This window comes from Notechis scutatus, chromosome 5 (assembly GCF_049901735.1).
Source record: "Notechis scutatus isolate UNSWTSFEM ecotype Mainland chromosome 5, rNotScu1.2, whole genome shotgun sequence".
Lineage (NCBI taxonomy): Eukaryota > Metazoa > Chordata > Lepidosauria > Squamata > Elapidae > Notechis > Notechis scutatus.
Genome location: NC_142013.1, coordinates 12371437 through 12387951, shown reverse-complemented (window position 1 = coordinate 12387951; position 16515 = coordinate 12371437). Strand labels below are relative to the sequence as shown.

The 16515-nt window shown below is 42.7% G+C and overlaps 1 protein-coding gene across 1 annotated transcript in view; it reads right to left on the bottom strand.

Annotated features, from left to right (window-relative positions):
- HEPHL1 (hephaestin like 1) overlaps positions 1–16515 on the bottom strand; it is a 54843-nt gene extending 38328 nt beyond the window's left edge. Inside the window, exons 1-5 of the mRNA XM_087966164.1 lie at positions 16315–16515; positions 13914–14158; positions 11408–11620; positions 7890–8069; positions 2410–2664 (exon numbers count right to left, since the gene is read on the bottom strand). Of these exons, the coding sequence (XP_087822290.1) occupies positions 2410–2664; positions 7890–8069; positions 11408–11620; positions 13914–14158; positions 16315–16484 (1063 nt within the window). The 5' untranslated portion in view covers positions 16485–16515. The remainder of the gene's footprint in view (positions 1–2409; positions 2665–7889; positions 8070–11407; positions 11621–13913; positions 14159–16314) is intronic.

Below are 16515 nucleotides of genomic sequence, written 5' to 3'. Positions count from 1 at the left end.
CGCCGGGCCCTCCGCTCATCCCGCCAGGGCCGTGGCAGAGCCGCGCGCTGGGCAGAACCAGGAAACACCCGCGGCTTGCCTGCCACGGCCCTGGAGGCACTTCCTGTCAGCCTCGGCTAGAGAACCTTGCATTGAAGCAGCCCGGGGGCACGTAGCCACCTCCCTCCAGCCCACCTTGAGGATTTGCCTTTTGTTGTTGGTAACTTGGCTTCAGGCGCTCCTGTGGCGCTTCCCTTTGCCTTAGAAGGTAAAGTGAATTATTTTAAAACCTCCGCTCATCCCGCCAGGGCCGCGGCAGAGCCGTACGGGCTGGGCAGAACCAGGAAACACCCGCGGCTTGCTTTCCCGGCTCTGCTCAGCTCGCACGGCCCTGATAGGATGAGCGGAGGTTTTTAAAATAATTCACTTTACCATCGAAGGCAAAGGGAAGGCGGCCACAGGAGCGCCTGAAGCCAAGTGTCTCCTCAGGGCTCCGGTTGCAGGGAGGAGCCCTGACTGGCTGCACGTGGCTGCGCCAAACGCCGCGGTGTTGCTGTAACGCTACGGCAGCAAGGGAGAAGGGAAATTAACGGTGGCGGAAGGTCTCCCGATATGAAGTGCTCCACCAACGCAGGCAGCACCATATCCGGGCATGCAACAAAGTACTTCCTAACGGCAAGCCCCCCCCCGCCATTCCCCCCCCCATTTCACATGTTTAATATGGGCCTTAATTTGGGGGGAGGGGCTTAATTTGATTTTATGCCAATAAATCATGCTGGGGCTTCCTATTGGTGGAGGCCGTATTGTTGGAGAAACACGGTATATATATATATATATATATATATATATATATATATATTCTTAAGTTTTCACGGGTACTTACATGTATGGCCTTCAGCTTTGTTCGGGTATTTTCCCATGTCATTATAGTTGTGCTTTTAAAGTTGTAGCAACCACAAGCCAGGCAAACACACCACAAGCCAGGCAAACACCTGGGCACAAACAGATCCCCCCTGATACTTCCAGCTCAAACACATCCCAACCAGGCACCCAGATGAAACCCAGCTTCCTAACTAATGATAGCCGTCCATTTACCCGAAGCCAAGCTGCACTAAAGGCCTCCAATAAAGCAACACAATGCTGCCAGCCAATCAAGATACAAAAAGAGCCAAAAAACAAACAGAAGATATTAGAGACACCAATCAAGCAGAACACAGCAAACTCCGAGACCAATAAACACAGACCAAGACTCCCAACCAATCAGGATGAAGAAAAAACCATTCTGGCACAGCAATAGGCTGCCCCAAATTTAAATCTGAAACCACTGTAAAAGTCTGACTCACAGACGGACACAATACAGAAGCCTGATGATGGCAGATGAGATTCTGCTGAAACGTTGCTACAACTTTAAAAGCACAACTATAATGACGTGGGAAAATACCGAACAAAGCTGAAGGCCATATATATATATATATATATATATATATATATATATATATATATATATATATATATATATATATATATATATATATATATATATATATATATATATATATATATATATATATATATATATATATATATAGTGTACGTTATGTTATGTTATGTTATGTTATGTTATGTTATGTTATGTATCAGTGGTCACCAACCAGTGGGACAGGGACCACTGGTGGTCTGCGCGAAGATTTTGGTGGTCCGCAGAGCAATGTCACCCCAAAAGCACCCCCCAAAGCAATTAATCCATGCTGCGTGGGAACACAAGGCTGCGCTGCCCACATGGCCCGCAGGACCACAAGGCTTGTGTCACTTGCATTAGGAACAACACGAGGTAGTGAGGGGAGGGGGGAAAGGGCATGGGGGGGAACTTGCCCCACTCACCCCACGTGCCTCGCCTGGTCACCAGGCTGCTTCTTTCCACTTCTTTCTTCTTCTGCTTTTGGCTGCACACAAGGAAAGCAGCAAAAGTCTTTCGTTCTCTCCCCCAAACTCTGCCAGAAATGAGTCTTTAGGATCTTGCAAGGCATCCTGCTCCAAGAGGCTGCGCCGGCATGACAAGTCTCACAAAGACTCATTTCTGGCAGAGTTTGGGGGAGAGAAAGAAAGACTTCTGCTGCTTCTGCTGCTTTACTTGCATGGAGCCAAAAGTCTCTCTCTCCCCCCTCCCCTCCCCTGGAGAACGGAGCTGGAGATGGTTATCCTGCAATCCCAAATAAAGACTGATCGATCGGTAGGAAAATGGGGAGGGGAATTTTCCTGCAGACTTTTGGGGGGATTTTCCCAGGGTCTCTGGTCCGCAGGATTTAAAATTATGAGTTTGGTGGTCCCTGAGCTCCTAAAGGTTGGCGACCCCTGTTATATATTATATATAAAAGAACATGGCACACCTTTATGAATATCTAGCATACTGCTGCTTGTTGAATTGTTTACCTGGCATGTGACGATTGACTGCACAGTTCACAAGCCATGTCCCAACGTTCTGCGCAACCATTCCTGCTGTGATGAAGGTGGCCGGAAAAAGGCTAATGACATCTGTCCTACATCCTCTGTTAATCAGGACATGATCCAAGAAGTGCACAGAGTGAACGTCCAACTCGTTCCCCATTCCAATCAAGGACCAGGACACCAAGTCGCCAGCACACATTTTCAAGCCAGGGATGTTTCCATACATATATCCATTAATTGCTATAAATGTATAACACAAAGAAAAAGTCAGCAAAAGTTAGGAGAAATGGGAACGCAACAAAACATTTGCTTTCCAAACCAAGTCCTGAAAATATGCTCTTAGAAATTGGTGTTAAAACAACAACAACAGCATTTTGCAACGTTAGGCTAAATATCTAAAGGAAATGCTAAAAGTCAGTATGAAACTGATTGACACTAATGTTCTTCTGAATCAGCTAATCAGAGGCTGAACGGCTATCTATCTGGAATTCTATACAGTAGTATTATTGTATTATTTGATCAGTTAGTAGTATCTGGCTCAACAGCGAAAACTGTAAGAAGGATTTAAGAGTCTTAGTGGACAACCATTTAACTATGAGCCAGCAATGTACTGCAGCTACCAAGAAAGCTAATGCAATCATCCAGACTAGGCACGCACACCCCTAACTACCTCAATTCCAACTACTGCTGGCCTTAAATGCAAGCTACTCAATGCAAGAAGCCTTGTGAATAAAATACCTGAATTTCTCCTCTTACTAAATATGGCTAAATTCGACATCATATTTGTCTGTGAAACATAGCTCAACGCATCTCTCCCTGACTCCATTACCACAGTAAGAGACTATCATGTTTACTGATCAGATCGTGAAATCCGTAGACGAGGTGGTGTTGCTATCTTCTATAAAAAGTCCTTACATCTAAAAAACATCCAAGTTACCCAGGAGCTTGCTCTTCCTGAGACCATCATCTATGAACTATCCTTAAATATCACATTTCGATTCATACTATGATACAGAGCACCTGATTATGACATCGAACATGTAAACAAGCTAAATTCACTACTAACATGGGCAACATCCTGCCCAAACACTTTTATCTTTCTTGGTGACTTCAAACTACCTCATATTGACTGGACCCTAAACTAATGTACAACTGAACCCATACATGCAACCTTCTACAACGCTGTTACAAATCTGGGCCTGGAACAACTAGTAACCAACAATACTAGACTAAACAACTGCCTCGATCTCATCTTCTGCAATAGTTTGAATTTAATTTATGGAATACAAACTAAAGAACCCTTTTTCAGCAGTGACCACAATATGATTGACTTTTGTCTCAACATACGCCCATACAAAAATCATCACAATGACGTAATCCCCAATTATAACTTCAAAAAAGGCAACTATGATCTTATAGGCAACGATCTCTCATCCCTTGATTGGCAATCTCTATTCACTGGATGCCATACTGTTGAAGACCATTACAACATATTTTTACTTGAAGTCAAAAGAGTCATCAAACTATATGTACCAACAATTCCCCCCCCCCCCAAAAAAAACCAGATTACCCATAACAATAAGGAAACTTCAATCCAAAAAGAGATCACTCTGGCGGAAAAACAAATCTGGTCACATTGCCAATTTCAAAAGCCAATACAAAAATTTATGCCACCAGATGAAGACTGAATGCACCAATTATCACATTAAACAAGAGGAAAACCTTCTATGCACCAATTCCACCCATGCTTTTTACAATTTTGTAAACAACAAACTAAAAGACTCAAGGTCCATCCCACCCCTGATAGGACCTAATGGTAAAGACTGCAACGATGACACCATTAAAGCCAACCTCTTTAACACATTCTTTGGCTCAGTATTTGTAAACAGCAATTGATCATGCCCAGTATTTCCTAGCCGAACTACAGAAAACTACAATGATCTAATACATATCGATTTTACAGAAGACAATGTTGAAAAAGCATGATGCAATCTAAAACCATCTCTATCTATTGGACCGGATGGAATATGTGCCTACTTCTTAAAAAAGCTATCCACTGCCATAGCAGAACCTCTAAGCATAATCTTTGAAAAATCTTTCAGGACCAGCTCCTGGCCTAACCTATGGTCACAAGCCACGGTCATCCCCATCTTCAAAAAGGGAGACCCCAGCCTAGTTGAAAATTACAGACCAATCTCCTTATGCTGCGTCACCTGTAAAGTCATGGAATCAATTATTAACTAATCCATTATCCTCCACTTAGAGGCAAACAACCTACTCTCCAATAAACAATTTGGTTTCAGAAAAAAACTATCCTGTAATCTGCAACTCTTACACTGCAAAAACATATGGACTACACAACTCAATCAGGGCAAAGCAATAGACACAATCTACATAGACTTCTGTAAAGCCTTTGATTCACTGGTACACAACAAACTAGTCCTAAAACTAAAATCTTATGATATCTCTGGACAACTGCATAACTGGATAGAAGCATTCTTGTCAAACAGACAATAAATGGTCAAAATTGGGAGCATCCTATCAAATTCTGTACCTGTCAATAGTGGTGTCCCCCAAGGCAGTGTTCTAGGACCAACTCTCTTCATACTCTACATAAATGACCTCTGTGATCATATTAAGAGCAACTACGTTCTCTTCGCAGATGATGTAAAGCTGTTCAATACCACAGACAATACTGCTACCCTTCAAAAAGATCTTGACTATGTATCAGGATGGTCAAACAAATGGCAACTTCAAATCTCAACAAATAAATGCTCTGTCTTACATATTGGCAAAAAAAATCAGAAAATAAAATACAAGCTGAATAGTCAAGACCTTGTTGATGATCCAAGCTCTGTAAAGGACCTTGGAATACTCATCTCTAATGATCTAAGTGCTAGAGCCCACTGTAACTACATAGCCAAAAAGGCATTAAGAGTTGTTAACCTAATCCTACGTAGCTTTTTCTCTGGTAATATCACACTACTAACCAGAGCATACAAAACATTTGCTAGACCAATACTTGAATACAGCTCATCAGTCTGGAACCCACATTACATATCTGATATTAGCACAGATGAGAAAGTCCAAAAATATTTCACAAGAAGAGTTCTCCACTCCTGTACTCGTTGCAGAATACCTTGTGCCACCAGACTTGAAATTCTAGACCTAGAAAACCTTGAATTACGCCGTCTTCAGTCTGATTTAAGTATGGTATATAAAATCATACATTGCAATGACTTACCTGTCAATGAATACTTCAGCTTCAACCATAACAACACAAGAGCACACAATAGATACAAACTCAAGGTTAACTGCACCAAACTTGATTGCAGGAAATATGACTTCAGCAACAGAGTGGTCAATGTCTGGAATACTCTACCTAACTCTGTGTTTTCTTCCCCAAACCCCCAAAATTTTAACCTTAGACTGTCTACTATTGACCTCACCCCTTTCCTAAGAGGTCTGTAGGGGGCGTGCATAAGCGCACCAATGTGCCTACCGTCCCTGTCCTATTGTTTCTTTTTTTCTTTCTTATTCATACCCATTTCATGTATTCATAACTATATATATACTTATACCTATTACCTTGTAAGCGATTGACAAATCAAATAAATAAATAAATAAAATCCAAGTCTGCATTAACAGAGAGATAGAATCAAGATCATGTGAAGTGTTAGTACCACTGTATAATGCTTTGTTAAGGTAACACTTGGAATATTGCGCTCAGTTTTGGTCACCATGATATAAAAAAGATGTTGAGACTCTAGAAAGACTGCAGAGAAGAGCAAGAAAGATGATTAAGGGACTGAAAGGTAAAACATATGAAGAACAGTTGCAGGAATTCTAGTGAAAAATCTAATGAAAAGAAGGACTCAGGGTGATATGATAGTAGGAGTCTTTCAATATTTGAGGGGCTGCCACAAAGAAGAAGGAGTCAGCCTATTCTCAAAACACCAGAAGGCAGGACAAGAAGCAATGGATGGAAGCTAATCAGGGAGAAAATCAGAGGTGGTATTCAGCAGGTTCTGACCAGTTCTGGAGAACCAGTAGCGGAAATTTTGAGTTGTTCGGAGAACCAGCAAATACCACCTTTGACTGGCCCCACCCCCATCTATTCTCTGCCTCCTGAGTCCCAGCTGATCAGCTGGGTCTCCTTTTGTTGTCCTGCACAGGAGAACGGAGCTGGAAAGCAGGTTAGTGGGGTGGGGAGGGAATGGGGATTTTGCAGTAACCTTCCCTCAGGAGTGGGGTAGGAATGGAGATTTTATAGTATCCTTCCCCTGTCACGCCCACCAAGCAATGCCTACAGAACCGATAGTAAAAAAAATTTGAAACCCATTATTGGAGAGAACCAGCCTAGATATAAAGAGAAATTTCATGACAGTTAGACTAGAGTAGAGAACTTCTAAAGTCCATTTCAACTCTTTTATTCCATTTTTCTGCACCATGTCATTCTTAGGAGAGTAACAGGGAATTCCAGACTAAAATGCTATTCCCACTGTTTATTTGTGGCTAATCAAAACAAGATTCTAAGGCCATAAACTGGTCCTGCCCATATTTACTGGTTATTGAATTAATGGAACCTAATCAGACATCAAATTGAGGACCTGTATACTGCACGAGTCAAAAAGAGGGCTGTGAAAGTATTTACAGATCCCTCACATCCTGGACATAAACTGTTCCAACTCCTTCCCTCAAAACGATGCTATAGAGCACCCCCCCCCCCCCCCCCCCCCCCCCCCCCCCCCCCCCCCCCCCCCCCCCCCCCCCCCCCCCCCCCCCCCCCCCCCCCCCCCCCCCCCCCCCCCCCCCCCCCCCCCCCCCCCCCCCCCCCCCCCCCCCCCCCCCCCCCCCCCCCCCCCCCCCCCCCCCCCCCCCCCCCCCCCCCCCCCTGCACACAGAACAATTAGACACAAGGACAGTTTTTTCCTGAATGCCATCACTCTGCTAAACAAATAATACCCTCAATACTGTCCAACTATTTACTAAGTCTGCATTACTACTATTATCACTATTAATCATCCCACCCTTCCTTTCACCCATCTCCTCCCACTTATGACTGTATGACTGCAACCTTGTTGCTGGTATATCCTAACAATTTTTATTGACTGTTTCCTAGTATGATTTGATTGCTTATTGTACTCTATGACTATTAAAAAATGTTGTACCTTATGACTCTCGACTCGATGAATGTATCTTTTCTTTTATGTACACTGAGAGGGTATGCACCAAGACAAATTCCTTGTGTATCCAATCACACTTGTTCAATAAACAATTCTATTCTATTCTATTCTATTCTATTCTATTCTATTCTATTCTATTCTAGTCTAGTCTAGTCTAGTCTAGTCTAGTCTAGTCTAGTCTAGTCTAGTCTAGTCTAGTCTTTCAAGTTTCTTACTTTAAAAAAGACATGGCTGTAAAAACACCATCTTACAATGGCAACAGTTATGGCAACAACTTACATAGCATCATATTGCTGAGCTGAAAATCTTCATCCTGTTTATTGACTGTACTAGGATCTAAGCAAAAAGTGTTTATATTCTCATCCAGGTACCAGCTGATATTTTCATCTATGTTGCTGAACATCAGGGCAAAACCTTTGTACTTGTCTGCCAGTGAAGTCGAAGTACTGTCTAAAAAACCTTTAAAAAGAAATTGAGAAAACCATCTTAAGGAAATGTATTTGGAACATGCTCAAATCTGCAAAAAATCTTACTCTGAAACCAACCCCAAGTTAGAAATAATGTACTGAAGAATCAGCAATACAGCACACCAGAGGTGGTGTTCAGTAGGTTCTGACCAGTTCTGGAGAACTGGTAGCGGAAACTTTGAGTAGTTCGGAGAACCGGCAAATACCACCTCTGACTGGCCCCGCCCCCATCTATTCTCTGCCTCCTGAGTCCCAGCTGATTGGCTGGGTCTTCTTTTGTTGCTTTGCACAGGAGAACGGAGCTGGAAAGCAGGTTAGTGGGGTGGGGAGGGAATGGAGATTTTACAGTATCCTTCCCCTGCCACACCCACCAAGCCACGCCCACAGAACCGGTAGTAAAAAAAATTAAATCCCACCACTGCAGCACACACAGATACCAGGCATCTGGGACACCCCGAAATCATTTTTTAAAAGAACAAAATAGTGTCAAAACCTTGCAAGGTTACCAGATTTCGTGCAATGTTGAAATCTGGGAGCTTGCAAGATTTCAGGTAACCATACTATAATTCCAACAATGTGCACTTTGCAATGTGCAAATTCTCATATACATTTAAGGGTGAGATTGTTGAATTCTTACCAGGGAATTTTCGAGAGGGCATTTATTTTAATGTCTTGTTCCCTATATCAATTCAGGGACATTTGGTTCTGAAGACACATAGCCTACATACTTAGTCCTCGATTTACACTGAAATAAAAGATTTTTTCACAAGACGAATTCCAGGCTATTCTGAGTACTGAAAGATTAGCAAGATACTTCAGGGCGGGGTGGGGGAGATTTTTATGAGTCTGAATGTTTTGGCATAGTACATGTTTGTAACCAATTTCTATAATTATGAACGAAAAATTTGTCAATGAGCAGATTTTTAAAGGGACATTCAAGTGTTTTGGTATGGCAATCACCATAGCAATAATCACTAAGATACCACAGTTTATGCTTATAATCTTTCAACTTCAGTTTTTAATTTTCATACTTTCTGATCTTCTCCAATTCTTTGTCTTCTATTATTGCTGGTATTGCCATGTTATCCATACTTTTTTTTCTTTTCAAACATATTTACATTTGCTATGTTATAAGCTAAGACTTATATACGTATTTTGTATGCATACCATTTGTATTAAGAAATCCCACTATAGTTTCACCTGCTCATTTTCAATGACTTTTTCAATTCTCTGTTCTCACCAACTTTTTGTTCCTGGCACATGACCATTTAAAGATGTTCTATTCAATAATTTTGATGACTTTGTTATATTCTGGTTTATAATCAGTTTGTATAATCTTCTTGCATGAACTGAGAATATGACCTACTGCTTCTTCTGCTTCTTTGCACAATCTGCACTTTGAATCATTGGATGATTTTTCAATTCTGGCCTTGATTACACTAGTTCAACTACTACCTTGATCTTGAACAAACAAAATCAAGCCTTCAGTTTCTTCTTTTAATGTTCAATTCCTAAGCCATTGCCAGGTTTTACCTTTATCCATTCCCCCTCTATCTTTTGTAGAAATTGACCAGGTCATGCTTTTCTTTGCCAGGATTCTGTTGTGTTTTTAATTACATTGTTTTTGTTATATCCCGAGTAATGAGATGCAGATGGACTCCAGTTCTGTAAACCTTCCTTTATTTTCTCTTACAGGACTGGCTTCGGCAGCAGCAGCAACTCCTTTTATAGCAGAGGTGCTCGCGGCTGCAGCCAGTGATGGCTGTTCGATTCCCCCCTCCCCCCGTCACGGACCAACCAACCACAGGTGAGTATGTTAATACCTAACACCCCTCCCCACTTGGTCCGGTCCACCCAAACCTGTCCTAGCCTACCATACCTAATCACGTTAAGTAGGCGGGGCTTTTATGGGTGCGACTGGACTAAGTACTGATGAATCAAACACCTTTTTATAATCAGTTCAGACCACATGGAAATTGGTTTCTGCCTTTTGCAGTTCTCCAAAACCCATTTTATCAATCAGCAGTGGATCTTTTTATTATCTTTGCTTTTTCTTTTATTTAATTTCTGTTGTACTGGAAGAATGTTATTTTCTTCTAAATTTGGATGTAGTCTGCTATTACGCCTGTGAATAATTTAAGCATTGTAGGGAAGCATGTTTTCAGCCTAGTGTTGCCCCTTTTTGCTGGAATGTTTTGAATCAGATAACTTTTGCCACTTATTAACCAGTCTCCTTTATGAAATACTCCATTTTTGCTGGTAGAGTCACCACAGGTGCCCCTGACACAAGTGAAGTCAAGCTGGCCATGCCCACCATGGCTATGTCCCCCAGGCCAGAGGTGTCCAAACTTGTCCACTTTAAGACTTGTGGACTTCAACTCCCAGAATTCTCCAGCCAGCAAAGCTGGCTGGAGAATTCTGGGAGTTGAAGTCCACAAGTCTTAAAGTGGACAAGTTTGGGCACCCCTGCCCCAGGCCTCCCGAAGTCAAATACAATCCTGATCCGGCCCTCAGTGAAATTGAGTTTGACACCCCTGCCCCATTAATCCATTTCAGACAAGTGGTTGTCCAACCCAGGGGTGGGCTTCAAAAATTTTAGCAACGGGTTCTCTGTCCGGTTGCTGGGTGGCTGTGGCCATGGTGGGTGTGACCTAGTCGGCCTCCTGCACCACAGGGGGGTTGTTTTTGCCCTCCCCGGGCTCCGGAGGCTTTCTTTGAGAGGGTGAAAATGGCCTCCTCGGGCTCTGGAGGCTCTCTGGAAGCGGGAAACAGTCTTTCTCCTACAAGAAGGCAATTTTCAGACAGTTCACGGACGATTCCTACTCTCACGAGGTTGCCAAACCATCATGGCTGGGTCTACTCGGGCCAGAGCTGAAGGCTGAAGAAAAGGACACCTTTATTATTCATTTTAAAAACTTTGCTTCCCGGCCATATTCCGTCCATCTGCATAGAGTCTTCTATAAGAAGTGGGATTTGGGGATTCTCCGAAATACACAGAATCTTAGCTAGGGGCTCTCCCGAACCCCTGCGAACCCCCAGAAGCCCATCCCTGGTCTAATCTCTTCTTTAAAATTATCCACAATTTCTGAAAGCAAGCCTTTGCATTGATGTATTGTTCTAACAGGATGGATGTATTGCCAGGATGGTTCGAACAATGCCGGGTATTTTGATACTACAACAATCTATTGTCCAGTTTGCCATGATTTAAGAAGCTTTTTAAATATGTTGGCCTGGATGATTGAGTCTTCACTGGCACATTTTGATACTAAACCGTTTAGGACCTCAACAACCAATTCTGCATTACCAAATACTAAATTGTAAATTCCATACCTTTCTTACAAACCAGCAAAGGTCCAATTAACCCACTGCTGATATCTTTGGGGGAGTTAATATGTGAATGGTAAATCCAGGTCAGGCATGGTGAATCAGCTGGAGTAGGTGCAAAATCATCCATAATTGGCCACGTGTATGTATAGTTGGTTCCAGGGAGAACAAAGTCATCTTCTTTGCTTTTTCCACTTGTTCCATCAGGATAAAGAGCCCCTGGAGCAGAGAAGGAAAGAAAACTGTCTGAATTCCTAATATTTTCTTTTAACTCTGTCATAGTATTTTTTTTTCTGTCTCCACAATTCAAAGTTGCTCCTGGTTTCTTATGCCATTTAGAAAAAAGAGAGGTGTGAAAGGAAGAAATTTCCCCCCTGAAACACAATGTGGGAAGCCTCCCCCCAGAAGAATGAAATATTTTGGGAAATATTAAAAAAGGAAGAATATTATATTTCTCTAAAGGAGAAATGGATAAACATGTTTTTAGAGGCAGAAAGCATCCCCCAGTCTTTCTTAAAAGCCCAAAGCAGATGCCAGCACTTAAGGAGAGCTTATTGAAAGAGGAAACAAACTATCTAGATGGCCCCATTCATAAGCAAAGCAAATACTACAGGCAGAAGATATTTCAAAACTCCTTCTAACAAAGTTTGACAGCTAACAAAAGCAGAATGGTAGGATTAGTACAGCAGCCCCTCACCAAAAATCCAACACAGGACAAAGGCCAATTAGCCACAATAGGAATACCCTTTCAGAACACAAGCCCCTTCATTGCACAACCTGCCCCCAGCAGCATTTCAAGACCTGTATAAAAATCCTGGCACTCCTCTAGCTAGTTGTTCAGCTGTCCCAGAAACTGCATGCTGTCTTTGTGTGTGATTCTGTTCATCATTAAACTTTCTTGCCAATCAGCCTCCATTTTATTTTATTCCTGGCTTGTACCTGAACCAGGTGGATTTTTCTTCCAACAACAGGTAGACCTTGCTTATCGACCAGTAATTGGGATCAGAATATGGTTGCTAAGCCACACGGTTATACAATACTGTGTCACGTGGTTGCGTTCCAACAGTCCAACAGTTCCAACTGCTGTTGTTAGGCGAACCCTTGCAGTCTATTGTCCTGCAGCCATATAATTGTCATTTATGACCTCCTGCTGGCTTTTCCCCTTGACTTTGCTTGCCAGAAACTGGCAGTGCAGATGATCACAGGACATTGCAACATCATTCATTTGGAGCTGTTTGCTGAATGATGGCTTTTTTTTTTTTTTGTAATGAACTCTTTGGAATTACCTAGATAGTCATTGTGAGAATCAGAGCTTTGGACTGATCCAAAATATGGCCCAAGACGTCAAGCAGGTGTAGGAAATTAGCACCCACCCCTCTCCTAGAAAAATGAAATATCCTAGGAAATGTTAAAAAGGCAGAATATTTCCCCTAAAAAGAGAAGTAGAAACCCAGAAGCAGAAAATTACCTCAGAGAGGCAGAAGCTCACCCCTCCCCCCTTTGTTAATGGGCGGGCCATTAAAGCCTGGGCCAGAGTATTCTACATAACAAAGGCCTCTACCATCTCACCACCTGGCTGGGAAGATTGCATCAGCCAGCACTCAGGTGAAGCCATGGGATCCAGACAAAGTTAGCTAAGCCCCCGCCCCTGGGAATTGACAGCCAATGGGATACATTTCTTACCTAGGGACAGGAAACACTAAAGTGGGGCCCAACAGAGGGTATATAACTAAGAGTCTCTCAGCATATCAGCCCTTCTTTTTTTCCACCCAACATCTTGAAGCACGTGATCGTCCTTTTCACTTTGGAGCTCCAAGCCATGTGGTCCTGTCCACCATTAAACCATCTTTCCAAACAGCCTCCATGTTTCCAGTGTCTTTTTCCCCCACAAGGAAGTGAACGTAGAAGAATATTTCTTCCAATACAGGGGTAGACTGCTGGGGGTTCGCAGGGGTTCGGGAGAGCCCCTAGCTAAGATTTTCTGCAGTTCGGAGAATCCCCAAATCCCACTCCTGGCTGGCCCCACCCCACCCCTCCCAGGAGTCCCCATACAGCCTGTTTTGGATGCAGGTAAGTGCATGGCATGCACAGGGGCGAAAAAGGGCCTCCCAGAAGTTCGGGATGGCCGGAAATGGGCCCAGAGAGCCTCCGGAGCCCGGGGAGGCCATTTTTGCCTTCCCGGAGGCTCAAGGAAAGCCTCCTGAGCCCGGGGAGGGCAAAAAAAACCCCACACTGTGGTACAGGAGGCTGACTAAGCCACGCCCACCATGGCCACACCCACCCAGCAACCGGGCAAAGAACCTTTTGATAAAATTTTTGAAGCTCACCCCTGATGTCAAGAGATATTTTTATATATCTCAGCAGACTAACTGAGGCGTGAAGGACAGCCCTGAACCCAGCCCATTTCAGGCCTAATTCCAGTACACTGTTGCAACCACCAGAGTCCAACTAAAAGTATTATTGGAGAATAACGTCTGAAACAGGAAGGCGGAAAAGAAGTTATTTGATTTACCTTCAGAGTCCTTCTTGTAGAAGACTCCATGCGGATGGACCGAATATGGCCGGGAAGCAAAGTTTTTAAAATGAATAATAAAGGTGTCCTTTACTTCAGCCTTCAGCTCTGGCCCGAGAAGACCCAGCCATGATGGTTTGGCAACCTCGTGAGAGTAGGAATCGTCCGTGAACTGTCTGAAAATTGCCTTCTTGTAAACTCGTCCAATCCTGTTAGGTCCCCTTGTCATGGTAACATTTGCGTCCCTACAATGAAAGGTGGGAAAACCCATTTGCAGCTGAGGTTTCTATCGTTATAGAACAGGGGTCCCCAAACTTGGCAACTTTAAGACTTGTGGACTTCGACTCCCAGAATTAATGTTGCCAAGTTTGCGGACCCCTGCTATAGAAGATTAAAGTTCAAATATAGATAGTCCTTGACTTACAACAGTTTCATTTAGTGACTGTTGAAAATAACAACGGCGCTGGAAAAAGTGACTTATGGCTTTTTTTCACACAAATGTAGCAGCATCCCCATGGTCACATCAGGGGTGGGATTCTACCGGTTCTATCCGGTTCGATAGAAACTCTTGTTAACTTTCTAAGTGGTTCGGAGAACGGGTAGTTAGAAGCAATCTCCGTTTGTTTTTTCCACCCTTATTACATTCTTGGCAGAAAGCCTAGATTTCCTGTCTCCAGAGCTTCTGAGGCTTTCTTAAAGGGGAAGGCTTGTTTTAAGATTTTTACACTGCTGTTGGGAGGAAATACTTCCCGGGACAATCATCACTTTGTAGAAATAATTGTATAATGAAGCAAAGCTTTTAGTGACAGGGAACCAAGATGAGTGACATTTAGCAAGGCTTCTTGGCTAGCTAGAAGGATTGACATTCAAATGTGAGTTTACATACTCTTTCTGAGTTTTGGTCTAAAACTGGTTTTTGGTCAAGGTTAATTCTGTGCTTGGTGAAGTTTAATCTTGTGTTAATTGATGGAATAACTTTCCCTATTCAGCTTCAATAAGCAACAGCAACTGTTGTGATTTAATTATTTGTATTGTGTTTGAATTTTTTCTTGCCTCATGGTTTCTTTTTCTATTTGGGGAGGGGGGTCTTCCTTCACTGCTTTAATACTATCTGGCACTGTCCTTTTGGGGTATACTTCCAAGAGGCAGGATGCAAGCTTGGCACTGATTTTTTAACTGCCTTTTGGGGGGCATGTGACCTTTCCTTAAATCTGGGTGATTTCCTTAGGATATCTTGTGAGGTGAGTGAGACCAACTGGTATTTTTAAGTGTTCAAATGGATCTAAGGATTGCTTCTCCTGGGTGTGCTTTTTCTGGAGAGCTTAAATGACCTCTCTGCTAAAGGGTTTCACTTTATGAGCAAGAGTTGGCTGCTTGATAATTATCACTGCATTTTAAATATTTTCATTCCTCAAGGTGCTCTGGCACCTTGACTGATTGTAACTCTGGCTTGCAGGTATTTTTAATCTAATGATTGGTATTTAGGGCAGCTTTTTGGAAGCAAAGAAGCTTTTTGTATTTTTGTACAGGTAATCCTTGACTTACAACAGTTCATTTAGTGACCATTCAAAGTTACAATGGCACTGAAAAAAGTGACTTATGACCATTTTTCACACTTGCATTGTGACCATTGCAGCATCCCCACTGTCATGAGGGGCCAGGCGAGGAGAAGCGCCCCTTGACATGAGTGATGTCGAGTTAGCCACGCCCAACCAGTCACAGGACCACCAAGTCACCCCCATCAACTAAGCCACATCCACAGAACCAGTTGTTAAGAAAACTGAATCCCACCCCGGGTCACATGATCAAAATTCAGACACTGGGCAACTGACTCATATATATGATGGTTACAGAGTCATGTGATCAAACTTCAGTGTTAGAATATTCACAACTTCTGGAGGCAAGTTGTTCCATTGATTAATTGTTCTAACTGTCAGGAAATTTCTCCTTAGTTCTAAGTTGCTTCTCTCCTTGGTTAGTTTCCATTCATTGCTTCTTGTCCTGCCCTCAGGTGCTTTGGAGAATAGCTTGACTCCTTCTTCTTTGTGGCAACCCCTCAAATACTGGAATACTGCTATCATGTCACCCCTAGTTCTTTTTTTCATTAAACTAGACATACCCAATTCCAGCAACTGTTCTTTATGTTTTAGCCTCCAATCCTCTAATCATATTTGTTTGTCTCCTCTGTACTCTTTACACACACACACACACCAAAACAATCTCAAGATGAATATTAAGGCTGCTGTCAAAATTGCCTGGATGTACATTTGAAGTGATAGAAAGCCAACAATTTTGAGGCCAGCATCTGCATCTGAGTGGCAAACACAATTTAAACAAAGGGACGAAATAATTTCAAACTAAATCTTTGCTGTGCAACCAAAGAAATCCGGATTTGACTTACTTATCTTCTGTGAGCTTTTGTCCCGTGATCTGATTCTTCCCGCTGGGTGCATAATCCCAATATTCTTCCACAGCTCCAATATAGTAGATTCTGGTAGCAGCTTGGACTAAGATTAAAAACTGCAGGATTATACTGATTAAAATGCAAGCGAGGAGTTTTACAGAAGCCATGTGGGTGCGATTTAAGCGCGAGCCAAGTCCA